Consider the following 27744-nt stretch of genomic DNA (forward strand, 5'->3'; position numbering starts at 1 on the left):
TGGGGGAAAGGTGTTCCGACTACCTCCTGAAGTCCCCGGATGTACACTGAGGCGCATTGATCTCGTCCTCACACAACTGCGGCGGTTGTTCTGCCATAACCTCCGGAATTTAGCCAATCAGAATCCAGTATTTGAACATGTGACTAGAAAAAGTGGTAGAAACAGGTTTCTTGGCACACATTTTCACGATTTTTCAAAAAATAGCAGATCTACAAGCTCACAGCGCGGCACTCGGTGCCGCGCTGTGAGCTTGTATATCTGCTATTTTTCAATAGTTAACATTCATGGGGGGCCCGCAGTGAATCCTTGTACCCAGGGCCCAGAATTTGGTGTGACGCCCCTGCAAGTATGGGGCTCAGCCAATAATTGATCATTGATTTGATTGATTGCTGCATGAAGTGGTGGAAAAAGTACTCAGATGTTTTACTTAAGTAAAAGTACTGTACCAATACAGTAAGTCAATACTGCATCAGGCTATGGAAATACTCTGTTGAGTCCAGAATTAAAAATGTACTTGTGTAAAAGTATTAAAGTGTTGACATCAAAATTTACTCAAAGTACAAAATGTTTGAAAATGGCGATGCGACACATGAGCTGTCGGCTATTTTCAAATGGCCACGGTATAAAATAGGGCTAAAGTGCTTTAGGTATGTTTTATAATACTAGAAGCTGGGCCGCCCTTCGGGCGCTAGCGTCTAGTCGGCGACCTGGCCAACTCGGAACAATGTAAATAGGGAATGAATGCCCCGCCCTTTAATGCAAACCCCATTATACCTGTTTTCATAGGACCCGTTTTGACCATTTGTCTGCCTGTGTCCATTTATGCCCATATATGGAGATATCTGTATCTGTCTGTCTGTCGGTGTCCATTTTATGTCCATATATGGAGATCACTGCAGTTATAGTTCTGGGTCCATTTTATGCCCATATATGCCCATATATGGAGATATCTGTCTATCTGCGTCCATTTTATGCCCATATATGGAGATCTCTGTATCTGTCTGTCTGTGTCCCTTTTATGCCCGTATATGGAGATCTTTGTGATTCTGCATCCATTGTATGCCCATATATGCCATATATGGAGATATCTGTTTATCTGCGTCCATTTTATGCCCATATATGAGATTTCTGTCGCTTTTTCAAACAGATGGTCAAAACGGGTCCTATGACAACAGGTATAATGGGGTTTGCATTAAAGGGGGAACCGGCACTGTGTCTGCAACACAGTCGGTGGCACAGACAGATACAGAGATCTCCATAATGGGAATAAAGGGACACAGACAAACAGATGGAGGAGGAGACAAACTTAATGCAAACCCCATTATACCTGTTGTCATAGGACCCGTTTTGACCATCTGTTTGCCTGTGTCCATTTATGCCCATATATGGAGATATCTGTATCTGTCTGTCTGCGTCCACTTTATGCCCATATATGGAGATCTTTGACCATCTGTTTGCCTGTGTCCATTTATGCCCATATATGGAGATATCTGTATTTGTCTGTCTGCATCCATTTTATGCCCATATATGGAGATCTATGCAGACACAGTGCCAGTTCCGGAAAATCCTGATGTCAGACATCAGAATCCGAACCTTTCGTGCTGGTTCCAGAAAATCGTGTATCGGGTCGGGTCGGGTCGAGGCCGAGCACTGCACTACCTGCTGCGGTGGGGAACGCACGTGCCGAATTTGAAATAGGGAATGAATGCCCCACCCTTTAATGCAAACCCCATGAATGCCCCACCCTTTAATGCAAACCCCAATATACCTGTCATAGGACCCGTTTCGCTTTTTCAAACAGATGGTCAAAACGGGTCCTATGACAACAGGTATAATGGGGTTTGCATTAAAGGGGGAACCGGCACTGTGTCTGCAACACAGTCGGTGGCACAGACAGATACAGAGATCTCCATAATGGGAATAAAGGGACACAGACAAACAGATGGAGGAGGAGACAAACTTAATGCAAACCCCATTATACCTGTTGTCATAGGACCCGTTTTGACCATCTGTTTGCCTGTGTCCATTTATGCCCATATATGGAGATATCTGTATCTGTCTGTCTGCGTCCACTTTATGCCCATATATGGAGATCTTTGACCATCTGTTTGCCTGTGTCCATTTATGCCCATATATGGAGATATCTGTATTTGTCTGTCTGCATCCATTTTATGCCCATATATGGAGATCTATGCAGACACAGTGCCAGTTCCGGAAAATCCTGATGTCAGACATCAGAATCCGAACCTTTCGTGCTGGTTCCAGAAAATCGTGTATCGGGTCGGGTCGGGTCGGGTCGAGGCCGAGCACTGCACTACCTGCTGCGGTGGGGAACGCACGTGCCGAATTTGAAATAGGGAATGAATGCCCCACCCTTTAATGCAAACCCCATGAATGCCCCACCCTTTAATGCAAACCCCAATATACCTGTCATAGGACCCGTTTTGACCATCTGTTTGTCTTTGTCCACTTATGCCCATATATGAAGATCTCTGCACACACAGTACCGGTTGCAGAAAACTCTGATGTCAGACTTTATGCCCATATCTGGAGAACGCGCGTGCCGGTGGGAAGAAGGGTTCTCGAGATACGCGGATTACATACATACATACACATTCACAGAGATTTTGTGTTGACTCATGTGGCGTACGTGATGTCAGAGCCTTTTATGAAGTGATGTCACAATGACTCAGCGCTTGCGCCGATTTCCTCCGGAACAGCCTGATGTCAACAATCAGCTCCGCATAAGGAGATTCCGAACGTTTCGCGCCGGTTTCGGAAAACCGCGAGTCGGGTCGGGTCGAGGCCCGGCACTGCACTCCGCGCGGCGGCGGGGAACGCGCGTGCCGAATCTGAAGCCGGTGGGACGAACGGTTCTCGAGATACGCGGATTACAAACAAACAAACAGACAGACAGACAGACAGAGATTTGTCGCATTTATAGATAGATAATTCATATCCGCAAAGTAACTAGTAACTAAAGTTTTAAAATAAATGTAGTGGAGTAAAAGTACAATATTTGTCTCTGAGATGAGTAGAAGTAAAATGATTGGAAATTGGAAAGTGAAGTACAAATTCCTCAAAATTGTACTTAAAGGGGAAACACAGAAAGGTATATTAATGACAGTTCAATATTGACAATGGGTGGTATTCCGCTTTAAGTAAATTGCGTTACACCACTGGCTGCATGTTATGAGTTTAAAGTGATATTTTCTCAAACTTGAGCTAATCTAAGAGAAGCTGTGGTCATACAGCACTGTTTGAGAAAAATTACTTGAAAACCTTAAAGCCATAATTTATTGTAAAAGTCAGAACAGCAAATGCACTTGATTTAACAAAGATAGGTTTGATTAAAACCGCTATAGCGTTGATCATCTGAAACTAAGAAAATGTGACAAAGGGCATGAATTTTAATTTGCGCTGAAAGAAACCTCTCTCTGTTTGCTTTCAATTAAAGTGTAAATCTGGGTTAAATTAAATGTCAGTTGTGTCATAATGAGCCTTGATCATCAGAGGGTGTATCTGTAGATTCAGTCATTCTACCCAGAGGTGTCTGATGTGGATTTTCATCTTTTGACCTGTCACGTCTCCCTTTAACTTTAAATATAACCTCCAAATCCTTAAAAGTGTGAAGGTCCTGGTGGCGTCAGAGAAAAGCATAGACCTCACAACCCAGAGGTTGTGGGTTTGAATCTTGGTCATGGAACTTCTCAGTTTTCTGTGTTTTTCAGCTATTTTTCGTGTTTTTAAGCCAGGTGGCACCGAGGCAGCCCCACCTCCCTCCTCACGCTCGTTTAGCTCCGGTAGGAGAGGGAGGAGTCTACATTCAAGGGGAGGAGTTTAATAAATTATATATTAAGCAAACTGATTTTTTTTTTTATACAGGCATGTTTTTTTTCACATGAGTTTGATAGTATTGTGGGATTTTTTTTTTCTTTTTTTTTTGGAATGAGCTTTTTTTAGTTTTGTTGCATTTGCAGTTTTTGGGGTTTGAGGTTAGCTTTGAACTAGGAACCTTTGGTTTATGAGTCACAGTTTTAGTGTTTGAGCCATGCTGGCATACAAGTCATATTCGGGAATGTTATACTTAAACCACATTTTAGAATGAAGATAAACAGTGAAAATGTTCGTTGGGAAACTTGTTCTTTGGGAGACTTGAACCACTGACCTTCGGTTCATGAGTCGCAGGTTTAGTGCTTGAGCCACGCTGGCCTACAAGTCACATTTGGGAATGTTATAGTTAAACCACATTTTAGAATGTAGATAATCAGTGAATATGTTCTTTGGGAGCCTTGAACCACTGACCTTCGGTTCATGAGTCACAGTTTTAGTGTTTGAGCCACACTGGCATACAAGTCACATTTGGAAATGTTATACTTGTCCCACATTTTAGAATGTAGATAAACAGTGAAAATGTTCTTCGGGAGCCTTGGACCACTGACATTCAGTTTACAAACCCTGCATTCATTATTGTCTCCACCAGCCGAAGGCATGGGTGAGAGTATGTTTTCCTCTCCGTCCGTCCGTCCGTCCGTCCGTGCGTCCTCGCAGTTTGTGAGCGCCAAATCTCAGTCGCCGTTGGCCCGGTCGCTGCCAAAGTGAGCACACACATTCCCTGGATGCCAATCTAGAACCTCTGCCCTAAATTTTTCAAATGGGCCTTTTCTAGCGCCAACTAGTGGCCGATGTTTGCTAAACACATTTCTGTGCACTACTCTTACAGATTTTGTCCAAAAATCCTACAAATCGGTAGGCAATATCTCGACAGTCATGTGATCGACACGGATCTGTCCGATTTTGCATATTCCATCCTGATTGGCTAAGATTGGCTTCCAAAGTTTGTGGGATTGAGCCGTTTTGAACAAAATGCCTCAAATCACAAACGCAAAGTGCAATTATCATGAAATCGCGCACACACGTTCCCACTAGGCCGAGGAAGAAATGCCACTTAATTTTTTTTTAATCAGCCTCATGGTGGCGCTATAACAGCCCGATTTGTGGTTTTACCTATAACTCCACCGATCAGTTTCAAACTTTGTAAGCGCACTCCCTAGAGGCTAAGGATAAACCTTTGCCCTGCATTTTTCACATCAGCCTTTTATAGCGCCACCTTTGGGCAGACTTATGTAAAACACATTTTTGGATATTACTCCTTGAGATTTTATCCAAAAATCATGCAAATCGAACATATGCCACCCTTTTACATTGGCCTATTATACAGTAGCACCACCAGGACGCACGGCCTGGTGGAGACCTGTGCTCGGAAGAGCACTGCTTCTAGTTTAAACTGTAAACCTTTGATTTATAGACACTGGAGTTATCTTGAGCCAAGCTGGCATGGAAGAGAGCATAACACCGTTTAGAATTAAGACTAACAGTGAAAATCTTCTTTTAGGAGCTTCCGACCGAAGTACTGACCATGGTACTGTAATGTACTTTATCAGGTCTCATCCCAGCTCTGTTATATTATTTATTGCGACCATAGGTCGCAGTTATCTATACAAATTGGCAGATCCTGTCAGAGGGTAACGCCTCAAGGTCTATAGCTTCTATTAGCTGATTTGTCGTTCCCGGGTAGCTCAGTCGGTAGAACTCAGGCCTTTGGACCACAAGGTCGTGGGTTCAATTCCGGGCACTGCCAACTCAGCCTAGGAGTAACACGGCTTGGAGCTGATGGTAGGTGTGGCAGTCCATCTCCCAGGGGTCTAGCGCATTGTAACGGAGACAGATTCCCGCGTGTTACCGGCTGATACTGACAATAAGCCACTCCCGACCTACTGTCAGAGGGTAATGTCTATAGCTGATTGGTCATGACATCACATTATTGACCCATATTTGGCAATGCCTCTTGTGACATCACATACTTTGCCCAACTTAAACCACACTTGCAAATGAATTTATGTCATAATGGTAAAATAAGTCACATTAGTAGTTGAAAGAACTGTTTCAAGACATCGCTCACAGATGGAAAAAAAACCTTTATTTATGAAACAAAGATCCATAACAAAAGGGGCGTTCACATTCATTGGTATGCTAGCATTAAAGGCATGTTAACGACTTTCAACCTACCCTGACATCCTATTTTGGGCATGTCATTACAAAAAAAAAGAAAAGAATTGTCACATGTTGTGTGCTTGTAAATTTTTCGCTGTTAATTGTATGAACAAAGTATAATTAAGGACTCAAGTGGTTCAAGTGAAAACAGCTCCTGGAAAGAGAACCAATGTACTTGGTGGTTTGTCTCGTGTAGCAGTACCCTCCAATATTGTACAAAAATATACACCACCTGTACAATCTGTACAATGTCAAGTATACAGAAGAGAATATAGAAATTGTTCAAAAATGTACAGCGTACTTAACAAAAGCTGCTATATACAAGAAACGTACAAACATAAAAAAAAAGTCACTGGGCTTCAAACATTATTGCAGTTTTAAAATTAAAGCAGTTTTATCTAAAAAAAAGAAAAGAAACTATACATCCCATGATGAATAAAATGTCAATTATAATCCTTGTAGACAAGGATAAACCAATAGTCTACATATAAAATAATGTTAGGGGTATTGAATCTCTTTGTTGTCTTTGCTTCTTTTTTTTTTAACACAAGTGGACCAAACATTTTCAACAGTTCAAGTCTTCACCCCGCAAATGTCTTTGCTGAGATATACAAAACAAAACCAGTAAATAAATAATAAAATAAAAAAATCATCATCATATACAAACAGCAAAGAATCTTTTCTTTAAGAGGCAAACAGTGTATTTTAGTGCACGAAAATACAGCAAAAAAAAAGGCTTGAGCCGTGTCTTAACAAAGTCTCCTTCCTGTTCATTCAGTACAGGAAGAACACACAGCTCCTAGGGTGGCTACTAACCACACAGCTCGTAGGGTGGCTACTAACCGCGTGCCACACAGCTCGTAGGGTGGCTACTAACCGCGTGCCACACAGCTCATAGGGTGGCTACTAACCGCGTGCCACCTCCATTTCCTTTCCTTTCACACCATCGTTGAATCGTGAAAAAAACTAAATAAACAAAATATCAAAGGGTCAAAAAATTACAAACTCCCCCAGTGACATTCTTTTCAATTTTAAGAATCAAACAATCAAAGTGTAACATAATATGGCGGTCGGTGCAAAGTAAACATAATCCTAATAATTATAACAGCTCACAACACGCCGCGTTGTGAGCTTGTAGATCGGCCATTTTGGGAACATAAGTCGAGCATTAAAGGTAGCCACCAGGCAGTGGCCAAAGAGGAAACACAGACATTATGCATCAGTGCTCGGCAGATTCATTGCAGTCATTATCGTTGGGACAGCGTCGTCTCGCCTCTCTTATTGCGTCGGGGGAGGAGGGGATACTTGTGGTTGGGAGCCTGTCTGCATCGATCGGCTCTGACGTTTTTAAACACTTCCAGCAGCAAGCGAGTTGCGATACAAAACGAGGCACAAACAGCCATCCACCACCCCCGAGGGCTATACGGTACAAAGAGGAACCTGCGGGGTTTCCCTTCCGTAGACGCAGGGGCGTGGACAGCGACTCTCCTTAGCCCTTTGGTTGTCAAACTAAGAAGGAGTAGTTCACCCCCAAAATGACTTTTTTTCTATTGATTACTCATGCCATGGATACTTGAGTTCAATAATATTATTTTGTGTGTTCACACATTCCTAAGACAATAATTTGATAACAATAAATGTACTATAATAACTTTTTTGTCTAAGGAATGCGACAAATAAAAAGTCTCCATGGCGTGAGTAATCAATAGAAAAAAAGTCATTTTGGGGGTGAACTACTCCTTTAATACAGCATGACAATCATTTAAACCACTTTAACAATTGCATTTTATACAGTATGTGGCTGTTAAAAAAATGTGCAGATCTACAAGCTCACAGTGTGTCACAAAAGTGACGCTTTGTGAGCGTGTACATCTGCTATTCTTTTATTTTTTTATCGAAATTCGTTTGGAAAAATATAATTCAGAATTTTAAACATAAATGTCTTTCTTTTTTTTAATCTTTTACATACATCTTTTCTTCTGGGGGACCCTGGCACAAAAACTCCAGGACCTCCAAAATAAACATCAATTTGGAGGTCCTCGACATGGAAAAAGTTTGAGACCCCTTTTTGTGCGTGGGTCACATTGTTTTCTTTCTTTGTTCGTCTCCGTCCTCATGAGGACGCGGAGGACGGAGCTGATGAAGAAGAGGGCATTGGTATTATTCGTCACTGTCGGGCAGAAACCTCGTATCCCCAAGTTTCAAATGTGTACGTTTTTTTCGCGAAGCAAAGCCCTGCTTCATCATACAAGGCCGTCACACAAAATTAGTGAAAACAGCCGATCTACAAGCACACAACGTTGCTCCACCCGACAACGACGTATTATTCGGGGTGTTGCTGGCGTTCCACCACGGGGTCGTAGAAACAGTCTTCGTTGACCACCGAGGTCAGACTCTGGACGCTGAACTCTCTCTCCAGCAGGGCGTTGAGGTCCACCGCCCCGCCGCCCGACGAGGCCGCCGCGTCCGTCTGGCTGTCCAATGACCGGCTGTGCTCCCTCATGCTCAACAGCGCCCCCTGGCTTCTCCGATTCGCCCTCAAACTCCCGCCGCCGCCGTCTTTCCTCTTGATGGTGGCGTTGTTCAGGTGGCTCCGCTGCACCCGCCTGGGTCGGCTCTCGGGCGGCGTGTCCACCTCCGCGCCCTCGGGTTGGACGCGGGGGGCCGGCGCCAGGCCCTCCTCCAGCTCCGCCTCCTCCTCGGACAGTCGCAGCCGGAGGAGCTGCTGCTGCGACTCCGCCGAGACGTTGTCGTAGTCGCCGTCCACTCCCGCCTCTCTCCCGTCGCCGCTTCTCCCCGCTTCCTAGGGGGCGCAACGATCAATCGATTAATCGTAATCGAATCGACTATTAAATTAGTTGACAACTACTTCAGTTATCGTAATCGAATCAGCAACTAATCGCTCGAATTTTATAGGGTCAAGAACAAAAATGACTTGAATATTTATTTTTAAAATACCTTTTAGAAAAGAGTACTGTTACCCTTTAGCCTGACAATGTGTAGCTATTCTTTAATCAAATGTATGCTGTCAGAAAAGGGTATTTATTTTTAAACCTAATCAGCAGCTGTAAATAAATGATCTATTTTTGTATGAATTATTCATCTTTAATGTCTTTTTGTTAGTTAGAACATGTCTAAAAGAACCTAAAATCGAATGAATAATGTAATGTCTAAATAAGTGCCATAATCCGATTAATCGTTTAAATAATCGACCGATTAATCGATTATAAACATAACCATTAGTTGCAGCCCTACCGCTTCCGCGAACTCGTAGTCGTCCTCGTCGCTTGCGGCGTCCGACGACCCCTTGGCGGAGGAGGGGTTGGAGCGGGGTTTGGAGTCGCAGCTGGCGCTGCCACCGGGGAGGAGGTGGGGGTCCGACAGGTGGCTGGGGGACGTCCCGCTGCTCAGGCTGCCTTCGTCCGAGTCCTGCCCCGGTTTGAGGGTCCCTGGGCTGGGCTGCTGCTGCTGCTGGGAGGGGGTCGCGAGGTCCAGGAGGGGCTGCTTGCACAGCCAGGTGGAGTTCCTGGAGGAGCCTGGAGGTGAGAGAGAGGTGATGGAGATCGTTATCTCATGCTCAGGGCTGTCACCGTTATGACATTTTACATGACCATTGATTGTCACTCGAATAATTACGATTAACGATTTAATTGTGTTTTTGTCGATGCCAATTACGTTTCTGTTTGGCTCGTAGGCACATGGCAGATATGACACATAACCTAAATATACAAAGAAATTACTGACATATTTGACAACTTTATACTTAAAAAAGAACATTGATAGTGGAAATAGTGCCTAAATAATAACTCCATTGGATCCATAGGACCACAGCATTGGACACGCAAGGTTTCTGCCCGACAGTTTACAATATTTCTCCTCTAGCAGTTTATCTCCAAGAAACCTAAATGCTCTGAATATCTGCCACGATAACAACCCCAGATATGATAATCCACACACACACACACACACACACACACACACACACACACACACACACACACACACACACACACACACACACACACACACACACACACACACACACACAGTACAATTCCACACAATGCAAAGCCATGAATCCTCTTACGAAAGGCTAACATTCCTAACACTAAAGTGCTAAAAGGTTAAACGCGTGGCGTTTGGTACGGTACATGTTTAATGCAGAGCGCTGCTCAGTGCTCACCTATCTTGGCGGAGGCGGGCATGGTGTGGCGGAGGGGCGCCAGCCGCATGCAGCCCCCTCCCCCTCCCCCCCGCATGTTCCTCCTCACGTTCTCCCTCAGCACCGAGCGGATCACCTTGATGATGCCCACCTTGGACTCCAACATGCTGCAAGGACAGTTTACAGTTTAGGCATTTAGCAGACGCTTTTAATCCAAAGCGACTTACAATAAGCAGATAAAACATCACAATAATAAACAAGGTTAAATGTCAGTACATCAACAGCAATATAACAAATGCAAATGAATATCTATCTAGAAAAAACAATATAATCCGTAAAGAAAAAAAGGTTTCTAAAAAAAACCTAAAAACAAATGCTAACTATAGCTTCATGTATGGTCATTGATTTTTCCAGTAGTGCTATGGGTTTAGGTGGAGTCTGAAAAGGTGAGTCTTCAGTCCACGGCGAAAGCTAGCGAGTGAGTCTGTTGTTCTAAGTGCGACAGGGAGTTTATTCCACAACTTGGGGGCCAAGAGGGCAAACAGTCTCGGACGACTGGAACGTTACGGTTGCATTGCCAAAGCAAGTGTCAAAACGTGATAAAAACAATTTAAGAAAAAAAAAAAGAAAACAGGAAAGGAGTTGGAGGCGGTACAGCATTGTGTTAAACAGAGCTATGTCACATTGCAATGTTATATGTTGGCAAGGTATAAAGCTTTTTGAAAAAAAACAAAATAGCAGCGATCTTTTGCAGTAATTTTTGGGACAATTTCCACAGATTTCATTACGGTAGCAGCTGTTTATGTGCACAGTATACACATGCCATCAATCATCCATTCCTCCATTCTCAGCTTAGGTACAGTACATGTATGTAGTTTGTAGCGAATGCTGCTGACCTTTACTATTGTCATTATTATTGCAGTAGCTCAATTCATTTAATGCAGTATTAATTTATTTATTTATTTTTTTGCTAGGAATATGAATATACATAATCACCTCGGGCACCACCTGTTCTACAACCTTGAACAAGGACAAATGCCAGCTGATGGTTGTGTTTTTTTTTATCATTACATAACCCTCTTTTTTTTTCTTTTTTTTTTTTTTTTTAAGCTGATTAACACTTATTTAAGTGTTGACATCAACGGTGGGGTCATCAACGTTTTCCCTTTGTCTCTGTAAAGGTCTTTGCACACTGCTGCGTTTTTCGGGCCAAATATCGAGTGAATTTCGGAGTGCGTGAATAAAAAAATCAACCTCACGTTTGCACACTGCCGCCCGTTTCATATTTATTTTCGGACCAGGGTTGATTTTTCCTGAGTCCCTTGCTCTCTCTCTCTCTTTCCTCTCTCTCTCCCTGGCCTACGGCTTTCGGATTTCCAAAACTCAACGAAAACACGCAGTGCAGTGTGCAACCACCTTTAGGTGGAAACCTTATACGCCCAAAACTTTTACTTTTCAGGATTCCGATTCAAAAGTAGCAGATCTACAAGCTCAGGACACGGCTGTTTGCTTTTGTGTGACACTGTAGTTACATTTTGGAAGATCAGCTATTTTTTTGGCAAAGAGATTTGGTAGAGAAAAAGACTATCTGTATATTTCCAGGCCTGCTTTACCAATTACAGAAGGTTTAAATGGACCTGCAGCTCGGCAAGTAAAAGGTGAATTGATCCCAGTGCATGACGGAGGATAATTTCACGATAAATTAAATCTCCACGATACAATTATTGGGACTGTTTATCACGATAAACAATTATCATCCCATCCCTTGTGTGTGTGTGTGTGTGTGTGTGTGTGTGTGCGTGTGCGTGTGTGCGTGTGCATGCGTGCGTGCGTGCGGAAGCAGAGAGACAGGTGTGTTTGCCTACCTGCTACACAGCTGGAAGACGGTCTCAGGTCTGCCCTCCACTTCAGACTTGGTGTGAACCAGCTCCCAGACACTGCTGCTCTCTGTGCCTGCAACCAAAGACATGCACTTATTAAAGATACTTGGTGTGAACCAGCTCCCAGACGCTGCTGCTCTCTGTGCCTGCAACCAAAGACATGCACTTATTAAAGATACGCCATCCCAGTTGGAGCCGCTGGAGGCAAAACGCTACACGAATCCTACAAATGTTCGGGGAAATCTCGCTCTTTCGACAACGCAACATATCGACGACGGAGCGTCGGCAGGATAGCGCCTCACCCCACGGAGGTTAGGGTTTGGGTGAGGTTGTCGAAAAGATGACATGTAGAAACAGCGACACGCTCCCCAAATGTTCTCCTAAAGGCTCTAACAGAGTCCAGGGTGAAGAGCTATTCACTTCACCTCGTAGTTTCCTAGCTATCACCTAGGCTTTGTTATGTATTTTTAGGTGATAGCTAGAAAACTACACCGCGGTGAAGTGAATAGCTCTTCACCCTGGACTCTGATAGAGGCTTAAGTGGGCGCCGTCTGATCTTGCGAGTGTCCGATGTTTGCTGGTGCTAGATCGGGCGAGAGTGCGTTGCTGGCGCGGAGAAAGGTCGATAATTAACGTCAATTTTCTCCTGATTTGTCGCTCTGAAAATAAGCCATTTTAGTATATGAACATCTTGGGAAGATGTGTGGCTTTGTCACGATAGGGTATTTAGCTCAGTGACCATGGGGCTAAACAAGGGTTCAGAAGCTGTGTTCACGTTCAATACTCTTCCGTCGGAGTTAATGGACTCCGACCTGCTTCCGCTCTCCTAAATCCTTTTTTGGAGGGATCTTGGCTGCACCACAACAAACAGCCAACCCAGTGCAAATATGGATTATGGATTCAAAAGAGATCGAGAGAGAGAGAGAGAGAGAGGGGGTGGGGGTTCTGACAGGAAACGCCGAGAGGGCTGTGTGGGTTATGAGATCCTGCTTTAGAGAGAGAGTGTGTGTGTGTGTGTGCATGCGTGTGTGTTCGTGCGTGCGTGCGTGTGTGTGGGAGAGAGAGAGAGAACAAAAGATCCAGAATGTATTTTATGAGTGACGTCATGGAGTGTGTGTGTGTGTGTTTACATCATCACTGTCAGGCAGAAACCTTGTATCTCCAAGTTTCAAATTTGCAGGACTTTTGGTCAATTAAAGCCCTACTTCATCATACAAGAGTGTCGAACAAAAATAGTGAAAATAGCATATCTACATGCGCACAACGACCTCGCGTCGCGAGGCGTTGTGCAGATGTAGATCTGCTATTTTCACTACTTTAAAACGACCGGGGGAAAAAAAGGAAGGTTTTGGACATACAAGGTTTCCACCCGACAACGATGCTATAGAATAAGATGCCACGCTGTGCTGTGTCTTACCTGCAGCGTTTCCCAGGCGGACCTGCAGTGCAGAGAGGGGGATCAGCCAGCGGAACTTGAACGGGTCCACGTCTCCTCCGTGGGAGAGGGCCGAGCGAGGATTACACTGTATGACACACACACCAGGGAGAGAGAGAGGTGTTAAACATTCCCTCAGAGGCGTATTGGACGACATACAGTAGCATCACGAGCCAGACTGTCGTCTTTGAACATGATCAGAGGATAAGGTGGATGCGACGCCTCCTCCCCGCTTCCGTTGTGTCTTTTACAGTCGTGCAAATGTGTGCTAAATATAAATCTAACTAATCGAAGCCTAAGGAGCTTGCTGCTTAGCAGAAAATGTATCTTTTCGTGAACAGAAATGATGAACAGATGACAGCTTCCGTTCTCGGATTTCGGGAAGTGCAGTTCCAGACTCTACATTAGCGTTCAGAGATTGTGGAATGGTTGTCTGGCTACGCAAGACTAGGGGCAGCGATAGAGAGAGATTCCTCAAGACTAGGGGCAGCGATAGAGAGAGATTCCTCACCTTCTTTTTGAGTTTGTTGTTCTCCCTGTAGACCAGGATGACGGCCTTCTTGAACACTGATGACAGAGAACACACCAGTCAACATCTAGCAGTCCTTTTAGACACACACACACACATCATGAACATCCTGCGATCTGCGTGAAATCTTGCAAGCACATTCCCACTAGGTCAAGGAACAGATGCCACCCTTCTCACATTGGCCTGTTATAGCGCCACCAGCGGGTCAACTTTTATATAACACATTTTTGGAACAAAATGCCTCAAATCACGCATGCAGCGTCCAATTGCGTCAGTAACGTCAAAGAGAGCACTGCCTGCGATCTTGACATTTTGTACTTTTATAGCCATTGTTTTCTGGCTTGAAGCGAGCCCACAATTGTTTCGAAGGAACAATATTTTCTAGTTAATATTGATGACATCAGGGAACCCCATAAATATGGGCATAAAAAGGATTCTGTTAGTGTGACATCACAGTGAAGCCAGAGAGTGATATCAGAGCGGCAAACCCATTCTGTTAAGAGTGGTTCCCCTGACATCACAGTGACAGCAGAGTATGATGTCAGAGCGGCAAACCCATAGACACGTCTACACGGACAAGCTGTGAAGTTTCTCATGGTAAACTGCAACCTTCGTTCGCAATAAGAGATCTGCAGGTGACACTAAAGAGGCTGAACCAAAATCATTAACCCATTTAAAACGGGTACACATTATTGTCATTATTTTATGCTTTAACTATTGAAAAATAGCAGATCTACAAGCTCACAGAGTGCCGCGCTGCAAGCTTGTAGATCTGCTATTTTTGAAAAATTGTGAAAATTTGAATTTTGACCCGATTCTATAAGTGTCTTTTGAATCCTTCTAAGGTTTTTTGAAAAACCCTATGTTTCTATGTCAGCAATCTGGCCAGCCATCGTCAAAGAAAAGGTCCTTTTCACTTAACTGGAGCTCAGATAGTCTGTTCTTGAGAGACTACCATGTCAGCGGTTCTCAAACCTTTTCATGTGAAGGACCCCCACAATGATATGTATTTGGCCACGGACCCCCATCTAAAAATATCTAGTTCCAGGGACCACCCCCAGAAGCAAAACTTGAGTTACAAACGTTCGCTTTAAAAATACACATATTCAAATATTTGCACACATTTTCACGACTTTTCACGAAAAATAGCAGATCTACAAGCTTGCAGCGCGGCACTCGGTGCCGCGCTGTGAGCTTGTATATCTGCTATTTTTCACTGGTTAAAGCATTCAATAATTCTAGGCCTAAATGGGTTAAAACCGTGTCAAATGCGGTTGCCCGTGTGTCCATAAAGCCTTTGGAGGAAACGCTGTCACATGTGGGAATTTAATGCCAGTGCCAGCAGCAGACTGTGGCTGCCAGGATCCCCTTAAGCTCTCTGGGCAGGGGAGACTCATTGTCCCAGAATGCAACGGGGCAGCCCAGCGGTGGCGACAGACGGGACAGTACAGTTATGTGCTGTCAGGGGTGTCACACCACATTCTGGGCCCTGGGTACTTTAACTATTGAAATATAGCAGATCTACAAGCTCACAGCGCGGCACCGAGTGCCGCGCTATGAGCTTGTAGATCTGCTATTTTTGAAAAAAAATCTTGAAAATTTGTGCAAGTCTTTGAATAATTTCAAAACCTTCTAAGGTTTTTTGTCAGTGGTGCTCAAACCTTTTCATATCACCCCCAAGATGATATGTACTTGGCTACGGACCCCCATCTCAAAACATTTAGTTCCAGGGATCCCCCAGAAGCAAAATTTGAGGCTTTAAAAAAATACATAATATTCAAAGATTTGCACACATTTTTCACAACTTTTCAAAAATAGCAGATCTACTTGTATATCTGCTATTTTTCAATAGCTAAAGTATAAAATAATTACAGGCCCCCTCCACCTTGGGCCCTATAGTAACTCAGCCCCACTTTTCCCCCCCTTGTGACGCCCCTGTCTGTGGACTCACCAAACACAGTCATCTCCGGGTCTTTTCTCATGCGTCCCAGAGACGCATGGGGGTTGAGCCAAACCACGGAGGAATGCATGAGAAATTCTCCCATGGAGATCTCTGTGACCTGACGAGAGAACGTAAATAGACAGAGTTATATTCAGCCATCAAGTCGAGTCACTTCAAGCCATACGACTCAAGTGACTCAACGCGCTCGAGAATAAAGCCCTTTGCACACAGGACAGTTGCGTTTTTTTCGTTTGCTGCATGAATAAAACGCATTGGATTTGGTGTGCAATGCTGTGCGGAATCGGCGCTGCGGATCCCAAAAGGAGTCATAAAAGGAGTGATTAGTTTTTTACCGCATGCGACAAGACGCACAAATCGAACTGGGTTCGATCGAGAAAAAACGCACGGCCGCAGCCACTCGTCGCACAGCTAATTCGGATCCGGTGTGCATGAGGTCGTAGAGAATCATTGTTTTCTTTTTAAAAAATGTAATTGTCAGTTTTATCCGTGCGGATAAACGCGCCTGTGTGCAAAGGGCTTAACTACAGGGTATGCAAAGAACAACGATGACAACATAACGCAGGTATTCAGAAAATATAGGGACATAGGTAATTGCATTCTGTAGGTAATTACATGCACACACAAAATAAGCTTAAAATGCTTGTAAATCAAACTTTTTTTTTTTTTTATGTATGCAATTATTAATTATGTCAGTAATTAATTTGTATATCTCTGCTGCGGGCCGAAACCTCCTAACTCCAAAATGTTAATTTTCAGGAAAATTAGCTCAAGTGGAGTTAGGAGGTTTTGACCGAAGGGCTTTTTACTACTTTGCATTGGTCCAATATTATTTTAACCAACACACAGACGTAAAGGGTGTTCAATAGCAAATATTTATGAAAAAAAAGAGAGGGCCAATCGGGTGGAGTTAACTGGTTTGGCAGAAAGTGTGGAGTCAGGAGGTTTTGTCCCAAGCACCTTTTACTACTTTCCATTGGTTCAATATTATTTTAACCAACACTCAGACGTAAAGGGTGTTCAATAGCCCTGATTTATGCCACAAAAAAAAATCAAAAACCTCAAAAAAGGAGTTAAGAGGTTTTGGCCAGACAGCGACGATATTAAAAGTTATTTGTCATATCTGACCTGTGCAACTTTAGATTACGAAGACTAAAAGGCAAATGAAAAGGGTTTTATTCATGTTCCAGTGACCTGAAAAGACCTAGCATTTATTAAAATGTTTTTATTTTTGAACAACCAACGCTAAAAACCTAAAATGACACCGATGCTTTCCCGGATTTAAACGGGTTCAATCATACAGACCTCATTCAGGCTCGGGGAACGTTGAATATTAATGGAGCGAGAGCCCTGCCTACTAAACTAAATATTCCATCAACATTTTAAATTCAACTTTTAAATACATATTGGTTCCCCGGGGGGAGGCACGGCGCAGTAGATGTGTAAACATGATAATGAGTCAGTCAAGCTGCTCTGGCTTTGAGGTGCCCATAATATTCAGGTCTGAAGCAGGTCTCACACAATGTGCCAAACACTAACAGATAGAGAAAATACAGCAAATAGATAGCCGTCTGTGCAAAGGCCATTTATTTTTATACGATTTATTCTTATTTTTATTGGCTTTATTGATAGATTTACAGTAAAGGGGGAGAGAGATGGGGGTTGACACACAGCAAAGGTCTTCGGGATCGTTAGTCGACCCCGCGACTAGGTAGCTGTCACGATTAACGATTTAATAGTGTTTTTGTCGTTGACAATTACATTTCTGTTTGGCTTGTAGGCTTTGAAGTTGCACATGGTAGATATGACACATAACCTACATACACAGAGAACTGACTGACATATTTGACAACTTTATACTTAAAAAAGAACATTGATAGTGGAAATTGCCAATCTACAAGCTCACAACGTGTCGCGATGCGACGTTTCGTGAGGTTGTAGATCTGCTATTTACACTATTTTTGAAAATGTTAGTAAATATACCAGTAAGACTCCCTAATCGGGAGATAAGCGACCGTTGGTCGCTTATCTCCATAAATAGGCCAAAAAGTAGTTTGTGCAAAATCGTCCTGATGGTGGCGCTAGATGGGACAGATGCGTTGTGATTCCATGACTGTAGAGATACTGTGTACTGGTGTGCATGATTTTAGGGCAAAATCTGTAGGAGCAGGGTGACTGTAGAGATACTGTGTAGTGGTTTGTGTGATTTTAGGGCAAATTCTGTAGGAGCAGTGTCCAAAAATGTGTTTTTTAAAAATCAGCCAGATGGTGGCGCTAGATGGGACAGATGCATTTTGATGACATGACTGTGTAGTTATGAACAATAGCTAATGTATACAATTGAAAGTGAAAGAGATGACCTTTTTAACATTCCAGCATTTACAAAAGCAGTTTCTGTTAGCTAAAGGGTGGGCATCTGTATTTATGGTTGCTAATATGTGGCTATTGTTCTGAGGTTTCAGCAATGATCACCTGACACTCCAGAGTTTCAGCGTGTATAGTTACACTTGTATTAGGCAGGCCTACTTTCAGCAATTTAACTCAAGACAATGAACTCAGTGAAGTTTGTTTTATTGAATGGAGACATATACAAAAATGGCATGTAAAAAAAAAAAGGAGACTCAATTCTTAATAATGCAACATAGATTTGTTTCTTTAAAAATAGTTGCAAAAAAGAAAACGAAAATGTCTAGCCCAATAAAGAAAATTGAGTCTTCAAATCTTGTGTGTTGTCTTCATTGAGTTTGGGAGAAATGCCAATACTAGCATGCAAGATGCAAGCTCTCCTGCTAAAAGTAGACACACCCACAGGCAGATCTTGATAGTGGACCCAGGTCTGTTTATTTAAGCATGGAGGCTCATCCTTCCTGGACTCCCTGGTGTGAAGGGGTGTGTGTGTGTGTGTGTGTGTGTGTGTGTGTGTGTGTGTGTGTGTGTGTGTGTGTGTGTGTGTGTGTGAGAGAGAGAGGACAGTGGCAACATTCCTTGCCACTTGGCAGGTCACACATTATGTTTGAGAGAGAGAGAGAGTGTGTGTGTGTGTGTGTGTGTGTGTGTGTGTGTGTGTGTGTGTGTGTGTGTGTGTGTGTGTGTGTGTGTGTGTGTGTGACACAGAGAGAGCAGCCCCGTTGGGGTGGTCATTTGGTCATTTTTGCACATTTGGTAATTTTTTACACCTGGGGGTCCCCCAGGGACCTGGGGGTCCCCGAAACTCCGGGGGTCCTTGGAGGTTGTAGTTTGGCAGGCAAGGAGTGTGTGTGCAAAATCTGGCATGGATCGGGGCAACGGTTAAAGAGATATGAGCAGGGCAAAAGTGTGACGTGTGACGTGTGACAGAGGGAGTGACGGAGGGAGTGACGGAGGGAGTGACGGAGGGACAGCCGGTGGAGGTTTGGATAGTGTGCAAGTAACTGCGACCTACGGTCGCAATGAACATTTTTCAACATGGAAACGATTATGACGATTATGACACAATAATTGCGATTATGTCAAATAATTGCGATTAGACGATGATGTAATAACTGTGACAGGCCTAGCCGCGACGCGCTGAAACGATTGAAAGCGTTGCATCGTAACCGAGGACCCCCGTGAAAACGGGACAGTGCATTTCAAGGTGTTTGTCCTGTAATTCTATTTGGAAATCTAATAGGCCTTGGTTACCTCTTTGTCGTGTCCGGTCTGCTCGGCCACCAGCTGGTCGAACACGGTCCCGTACTCCTCGTAGATCTTCTGCATGTCGTTGATATGGCTGGCCACCTTCTCCATGGCCCTCTGGGCCTCTGGAGGACACATGGTTGGACACATGAAACATCTCTGCCCTCTCAACGTAACCTTTAGCAGTCTCTGTAGAGTTGTCCTGAGATAACCTTAATAGAACCCAGCACTGCTCTGCGTACTGCATGAGTCTCTTAATTCAGTGGTTCTCAACCTGGGGGTCCCCAAATTATTTTGGGGGGTCCCCAGATGATTAGCTCAATGTGAAACATTGTTTTCTCACTTAACAGTAAACAAACCAACATAGAGTTTAAGTGTATAGAGGGTATCCGCACAGATCTAAGGTGACAATTTGAGGACTTTTTTAATACCTCTAAAATGACAAATTAAAACATTGGCCAAATTCTCAAATATTAGAGGCAGAAATTGTGAAAATAGACGATCTACATGCTCACAACACCTCGCATTGCCGCGCTGTGAGCTTGTATATCTGCTATTTTTCAATACTTAAAGCATTAAACGGGTTAAATAACACGTGTGTGTGTGTGTGTGTGCGTACCGGTCAGATGGTAGTGCTCCTCACTCTCCTGGTGGGTGAGCTGCACCAGACCCTGCAGCAGCAGAGGGTACTTCAGGACCCTCTGGACAGGCTTGATCAGGTAGGACTCCAGGGTGGACGAGTGCTGCTTGGTTGGGTTCCTGGTCTCCAGGAACTGCTTGAAGGCCCGGTCCGTCTTGGCTGAAACAAGCAAGACGAGATGAGATTAGTCTCTGCGTGGGCCAGACTGTTGTGGCTCCCGCAAATTTATGAAATGCTCCCGTCATACAGTCTAGGACAGGGGTTCCCAAACTTTTTTGTCTCAGGGCACCCCATGAATTTTTTTTTTTAATCCCAGGCACCCCTACATTATAATTTCTCACTCGCATTACCTTATAGCATATCGTCGTTGTCGGGTGGAAACCTTGTATGTCCGTTTTCACTAGTTTTGTGCGACAGAGGTTTCTGCCCGACAATGATGATATTTTAGTGATTATGTTGCGAGGAAAACGTTGAGATAATAGCCATTTTGGTTAAACTGACTGAAAATAACTTTGTACTCAAGTTTAAAATGATACTAAATATTTTTTCAAGTGTCCAAATAAATTCAAAATATCAAATGATCTCGCGGCACCCCTGGACTGCCGTCGCGGCACCCCAGGGTGCCCCGTCACCCACTTTGAAAACCCCTGGTCTAGGAGACGGACGTTCTAATCAAGAGTATACGATGAAGCGGATTAGAGTTATTAAAAAGTCCTTAAATTGACACTTTAGATACCCTATTATAGTCTATACCAGGGGTCCTCAGAGTTACTACAGGGGGTCCTCCAAATCTTTGTGTGATAGGAAGAAAAAAAAGAAAATCTCCTTTTTAGCCAGATTCTTAACCAGAAGCGCTGCGAGGCGTTGTGAGCTTGTAGATCGGCTATTTTTGGCAAAGAGCTTTGGTGTAGAGGGGAAAAAGAGCACACTAAGTACAGAGTGAAAGGTCAAGTTTATTAAGTATTGACAATAAAAGTGGTGGTTAAATATCTGAAAACACAGGCCCTGTCTATACCTAAAAAGTCCCCGGGGGTTTCTGACTTTGTTTTGAAACCTCTACGCCTCCACACGGGCCCGTGTAGAAAAATATGTGTGTCCACACGGTATTATAAAAACGCTATAAATCCCTGTCTGCGCGTCACCGAAGCGGGTGGCGCGTCCCCCTGCTCTCATGCAATCATTGCAGCAGCTATCTATCTATAGGCTATGCATCGTCCAAGTTTCACAATCTTCACACTTTAACATGCACAATTGCTTTTTAAACATTCATTTAACTATTTCTAGAGCAGGAGAGGGGAGAGGAATCGTCGAGTGTGGTGTTCTCTCTCTCTCTCTCTCTCTCTCTCTCTCAGTATTAAACGAATGTAACTCTATCAATCAGAACTTCGTGGTCAAGCAAGCATCACTTGGTATTGAGAGAGAGAGTGGTGCGCTCTCTCAGACGGACTTTTTTTTATAGCTTGCGCTGATCGTGGAAATAATTTAAAAGGAGGCACATGCCGTGAATAATCAACATATTCTCACCTTCAAAGCGTCAGACAACTGATGAGAATGGACAGGAGTAATGCCTGCATGCGTGCGTATGTCTCCATTATGCTTGAAATCATTTGATATTGGCATTTGATATCCAAACTTTGACAAAGAGAAGAGGCAAGCGCGTCGCGTCAGATATGCTCCGTTAACAAGACTAGGGCTGTATCTCGTTATTGATAATGAGCACCTTATCGATCCGGCTTATTGAGCCGGTGGAAAGCTACAAATTCAGAACATAACTGGTATCTTTTGAGACTGTGAGATCGTGGCTGACCACCATTTATGAAGATGACATTTGACAAGAGTAACAAATATAATTTGTTTTGCCTTGTGGACACCGTAAACTCCGTTTACGGTGTCCACAAGGCAAAATAAATACGCCCGGGTAACAAAAATGCACTGCAGCCGGAGTTTTGGAAACTATTCGTCTAGTCCTCCGTTTGCATGCGTCTGCATGTGGACACCCATGGGCGTTCGTGGCTTTACCTCCCCGGGGATTAAAAATACGTTGTCGTCTGGACAGGGCCACAAATTAACATGAATCCAAAAAACACCGATGATTGTGCTGTCAAACCATGAAACTAAAATCTATGAACAGGTTGTGGGGGTCCCTGCTTCATCTCAGCAAAGGGGTCCTCCTTGGCCTGAAAACGTTGAAGACCCCTGGTCTATTACACTTAAACTTTATGTTGGTCTGTTTACTGTTGAGTGAGAAAACAATGTTGCACATCAAGTTAATCATCTGGGGACCCCCTGCTGTAGTGCAGCTGCCCCGACCCCAGTGCAACACACTGGTGCAAATAGCTGTCACCAGTAGAGGGGAGTGTTGTTGCTTCTCCCATCACCCTCAACATGACCACAGTGACAGCTCCACCAGCACTGTCTGCACACAGGGCAAACATGGCCCTAACATATATCGTTGTTGTCGGGCAGAAACCTTGTATCTCCATCTAACGTTTTGTGTTTTTATCGGATATATTTATTTTTTAAAGATTTGTTTTTGGGGCTTGTATGCCTTTATTGATAGGACAGTAGACTGACAGGAAATGGGGGGAGAGATGGGGGAGTGACACGCGGCAAAGGTCGTCCTGATCGGGAATCGAACCGGCATTCCATGCCTACGAGGCAATGCCTAAGTGGTATGCACCCGGACCAGTAGGCCAGCGGGAGCCCGTTTTTATCGAATATTAACGTCCTACTTGATCGCACTACAGCCTACAGCGTCGCACAAAAGCATCAAAAGCAGATCAACAAGCTCGAAGCACGAAGCTTACTTTTGACTTTGACGCTTTTGAATTTGACTATTTGAATCCTGAAAGGTAACAGTTCTGGACATAATTATGAGGTGTCCACTCGAGAGACATAGACAAAGGCATTTTTCAAATGTCAAAACATTAATTAAAACTTCACAACTTTATTGTCCACCCGAGGCCAGAAAATAAACACATATAATCGACTGCGTCACGTTGCTGGCTGCATCGATTCAGAACAGTGCACGGCCGCATCGGGACGCATCGCTGAAACGACAATTTTTTACTCCACTACGAAAAAAGTGTGAGAACTAACTGATTTAGAAGGCATTTGTAGAATCTTCCTCATTTACACCCGCTAGCATCGATACAGTAAGAGCGAAGCATACTGTAGTAAAGCCTTGGTGTGAGAGCAGGGGGCGAGTACAGTAATAACACTGAATACATTATGATCCATCATGTAACACCTCTTCAAGACTGTCTGGCCTTTTTGTAAAGGTGATGACATTTTCCTGCGGGAGCCGTGCGGCCGCCGCTCTTGCTTTCAGCTCTGCAGAAGCCGAGCGATTAAAGTATTAATTATAGCATTAATTATAGCACTCCAAGCCACAGACAGGCAGCCGCGGTGACACCTCCCAGAGTAATTGGCAGGCAATTAACAGAGTTGACGAGTAAACATTGGGGAATCACAGGGCTGCGCGGGGCGTGAAGGAGGAAGAAGAAGAAGAAGAAGAAGCAGTGATTCGGGTGGCTAGGGAATTATTTCTATACACTTGTTGTTGACAAAGACCTGTGTATGAAGTTGTTTTAGGTTTTCAAGTCTCAAGCAATTATTGCTACTAGTCCTTGTCCGTTCGAACGTACATGTGTCATTTCAACTCATGCGTATTTATAGCTCTTTTCCTGCAAATGCATTCTTTCCCCAGGTTTCTTTCCCTGTTTTGACTGGAGATTGGAACGTATTTTTGCAGAAACTCTCAAATGGCAAGAAACCACTCAATTCCCATTGAAAAGCAGAATCCATCTCCAAAGACAGATATAAACATTTAAGTCAGAGAAGGTCATAAAAATAGCTGATCTACAAGCTCAACGCTTTGCAAATCCCCTGAACATCTACTGTCTTGCCAATGGCAGGACATGTAAAGTTTTGGAATGGCACATCTGTAAGTGTGCCGAATTATGTGCAGTTATGGGGTGTGCACAGTATATTTATATGAGGGATTGAATGTAGGAGTCTCAGAAGTAATGTTGGAGAAACCAGACATGTCAGTGATGTCCGCCATCTCCAAATGTGGGCACCGTTATCAGCATGCGGCTGTTACCATGGCGGAGACGCAAGCGCAGTACAGGCAGCGGTATCAGTAAAGTCGGTTAACTCCAAACTTAGGCACTGTTTAGTATCAGTGATGTCAGCATGCGTGTACTGTTTATCGGACAGACAGGCATTCGGTCGTTTATTCGTAGGATGTGATGCAAGGCTCTACTTTGCTGTGCTCTGTAATGTACTATTTCTATCAACTATAAAAAAAAAACTTGAGTTCTTGCCATGAAGAAGACTGTGAAGGTCGAAACATGTTGGTTTTAAAGAAATAAACTTTGTTTTAACTTTAAGTTCCGCTCCTCCTTACTCTAAGTGCTCGGATCCCCTCGTCCTTTTTAACAGTGTTTTCCCACTGATCCTGGCAGCACTACATACTCTTTAAGACGTTTTTTTTTTTTTTTTTTAATCTCCATTGAGCACCAGGTTGTTCTCTGTTTTTGTATAATACCACACTTGCTTAATGGTGGCTCTGTATTCTTAGGCTGATGTTAAAAGACAATAGTCCTTTATTTATGTGACAACAACACCATACTATGGCATCTAAAAAGAAACTCTACTGTAATACATTATGGAGTAAAAAAGACACAGCAAGAAGATAAATTACAGCTGCATAAAAAAGTGCCACCATAAAAGAAACGACCCAAAAAAAGGTCATACTAGTGCAGTATGTCCTATTTAATTCCCTTATTGACTTTAACATCATTTTCTTTTTGGGATACATTTGGAGCCATTTTGTGCTGATGATGAGTCATGGCTGCAACCTCCAGCAACAAAAGAAATCCATGAACGTTGCAGAGATGCTGATTAAACCACCACGCTGTTCTGCTGAAGAGCCACTTCTCCTTAATAAGTTGCTCTAGTCTAATTCCACCTCCTTCGTGTTTAGTTATAAGAGGAGCACGTCTGGATTATACCGTAGCGGCCTGTACTATCTCGGAGTGTCAGAGGCTGGCATGACTTTTTTTTTCATGTCATTTAGTTATTGTTGTGCCCTTTCAAAAAGAAGAAGAGGAGAATTACAAGCGATCATGGTCCCATCCATAATAAAAGAAAGGCTGCTGCGTTTGCACGTTCATCTTTTCTTCCTTCTCGGGGGACTTTGATCAAAGAGTTGCCAGTTTTACTTCAACCCAGCCCCATTAAAACGCCATCCGGGGGCCCGGCTCTCCCGAGGAAATCCCCGCGCAATCCTTGTAATGGAACGGCTTTAACTCTCAAATACCTGGAACGCATTCGATTTTAACCACTTTAACCGTTATCTTGTGCTTTAACTATTGAAAAATAGCCGATATACAAGCTCACAGCGCGGCACCGAGTGCCGCGCTGCGAGCTTGTAGATCTGCTATTTTTGAAAAAAAAAAAACGTGAAAATGTGTGCGAGTCTTTGAATGTCTTTGACCCGACTTCTAAATCCTTCCTCTAAATCAGTGGTTCTCAAACCTTTTCATGTCAAGGACCCCCAAAATTACAGGTATTTGGCCGCGGACTCCCATCTGAACATATGTTGTTCCAGGGACCACCCAGAAGCAAGATTTTTTTTAAAATAGCAGATCTACAAGCTTACAGGCAGCGTGCTGTGAGCTTGCATATCTGCTATTTTTCAATAGTTAAAGCATTCGATAATTCTAGGCCTAAATGGATTAAGAGGCACGGGAGGGCACTTTGCCCGCCCGCCCCCACGTAGGCGGAGAGGCCAATCTCCTTCCACTCTCGGCTCTTGTGTTGTTGTTGTTTGGGCAGCTTTCCATAACGGCGACCAGCGAGGCGAGGCGTCTTAAGCCTGGGCATAAATCAACTTAAATGTTTATGCTCTGTCACACGCCGCCCAAGGAGACACCAGGAATTATTAGCACTCTGTTGCATGCGTGTCCCCGGCCGCCGCGCTCTCCTTGGATGGATCAGGCCCTGGAACTGGAGCCGCATGTTGGATGTGAATCTAAATGTAATGTACCAGTTTTTATTGTTTAACGCAGGTGTTTTCAAACCTTTTTGACTGAGGGAACTGCTGAATTACACTGTTCATTTTTAGAACCTTACATCAGATTACGTGGTGCAAATATGCACAACTTTCCACCTGAGATATGGTAGGCTATGTCAAGGAGAAATATCCGTTTCCATCAGAACTGACTGAAAATAACTTGCTTGATGTTTAACCACTTGACATCCCTATTCTGGGGGGGAAGGTTCACCAAAAATAGCCGATCTACAAGCTCACAATGTGACACGTTATGAGCTTGAAGATCGGCTATTTTGATAGATGGAAAAAGAACTCCCAAGAATTCCAAATATTATCCGATTATTGTGAGGCCCCCCTGGACTGGCATTGTGGCAACCACTTTGGGAAACCCTGGTTTAATGAACGACGTGAAACGACTATATGAAAACGAATTGCTAAACGAGCATAATGTCCTGAGGTGAGCCGCCTCGATAAGTATTCCAGTGAACATTATATTCTGTAGAACCTAGAACAGGGGTCTTCAACAGGGGGTCCGGGACCCCTAGGAGGTCCTCAGAGTTACTACAGGAGTTCCTCCAAATCATTGAGTGATAGAAACCTTTTTTCTCCTTTTTTATATAAACCACTTGAACCCTAGCGTCCATATTTTAAGACCTTTAGCCAAAAATAGCCGATCTACAAGCTCACAACGCCTCGCACTGTGAGCATGTAGGCTATTTTTGGCAAAAAGGTTTGGTGTAGAGTGGAAAAATAGCAGACTAAGTACAGATTGAAAGGTCAAGTTTATCAAGTATTGACGGTTCAAGTGGTTAAATATCTGGAAAAACAAATTGACATGAATCCAAAATACACTGATGATTGTGCTGTCAAACGATGAAACTACGTATATGGAATCTATGAACAGGTTGTGGGGGTCCCTGCTTCATCTCTCTCTCAACTAAGGAGTCATTGGACTGAAAACGTTGAAGACCCCTGACCTAGAAACATTGTGTGTTCAAAAAGCCGCGTGTGCTTTTGGTGCTGTTTTGTGACGCTGTAGTATGATCGAAGTAGGGAGTTAATTGACAAACAAAAAAACAAAAAGAAAAAGAAAAAAAGATTCTGCCCAACAACCACACCATGATGTAACGGAGATGCAACCCGTGATGGCTGCATCATGTTTTCATGCTACAGTGTCACACCAAAACATCAAATGTAGCAGATCCTCAAGCTCCACTTTTGATGCTTTTGTGTGATGCTGAAGAATAATCAAAGAGGACGTTACATTTATGAAAAAAACAATACTGTATGAGGCAATTATTTAGTGCAGTGGTTCTCAAAGTGGATTCCAGGGACTCTGTTGGTTCCTTCCTTTAGGGGGGTCTAAATT

General features: G+C 43.6%; 1 protein-coding gene across 1 annotated transcript in view; it reads right to left on the minus strand.

Moving 5' to 3' along the window:
- Window positions 1–10252: 10252 nt before the first annotated feature.
- The window catches only part of tiam2a (TIAM Rac1 associated GEF 2a), a 141594-nt gene continuing 124102 nt past the window's right edge, over window positions 10253–27744 (minus strand). Inside the window, exons 24-30 of the mRNA XM_080750603.1 lie at window positions 20294–20473; window positions 19681–19799; window positions 16012–16120; window positions 14043–14098; window positions 13514–13619; window positions 12082–12188; window positions 10253–10383 (exon numbers count right to left, since the gene is read on the minus strand). Of these exons, the coding sequence (XP_080606729.1) occupies window positions 12124–12188; window positions 13514–13619; window positions 14043–14098; window positions 16012–16120; window positions 19681–19799; window positions 20294–20473 (635 nt within the window). The 3' untranslated portion in view covers window positions 10253–10383; window positions 12082–12123. The remainder of the gene's footprint in view (window positions 10384–12081; window positions 12189–13513; window positions 13620–14042; window positions 14099–16011; window positions 16121–19680; window positions 19800–20293; window positions 20474–27744) is intronic.

Source organism: Nannobrachium achirus (assembly GCF_963921795.1).
Source record: "Nannobrachium achirus genome assembly, chromosome: 20".
Classification (NCBI taxonomy): Eukaryota; Metazoa; Chordata; class Actinopteri; order Myctophiformes; family Myctophidae; genus Nannobrachium; species Nannobrachium achirus.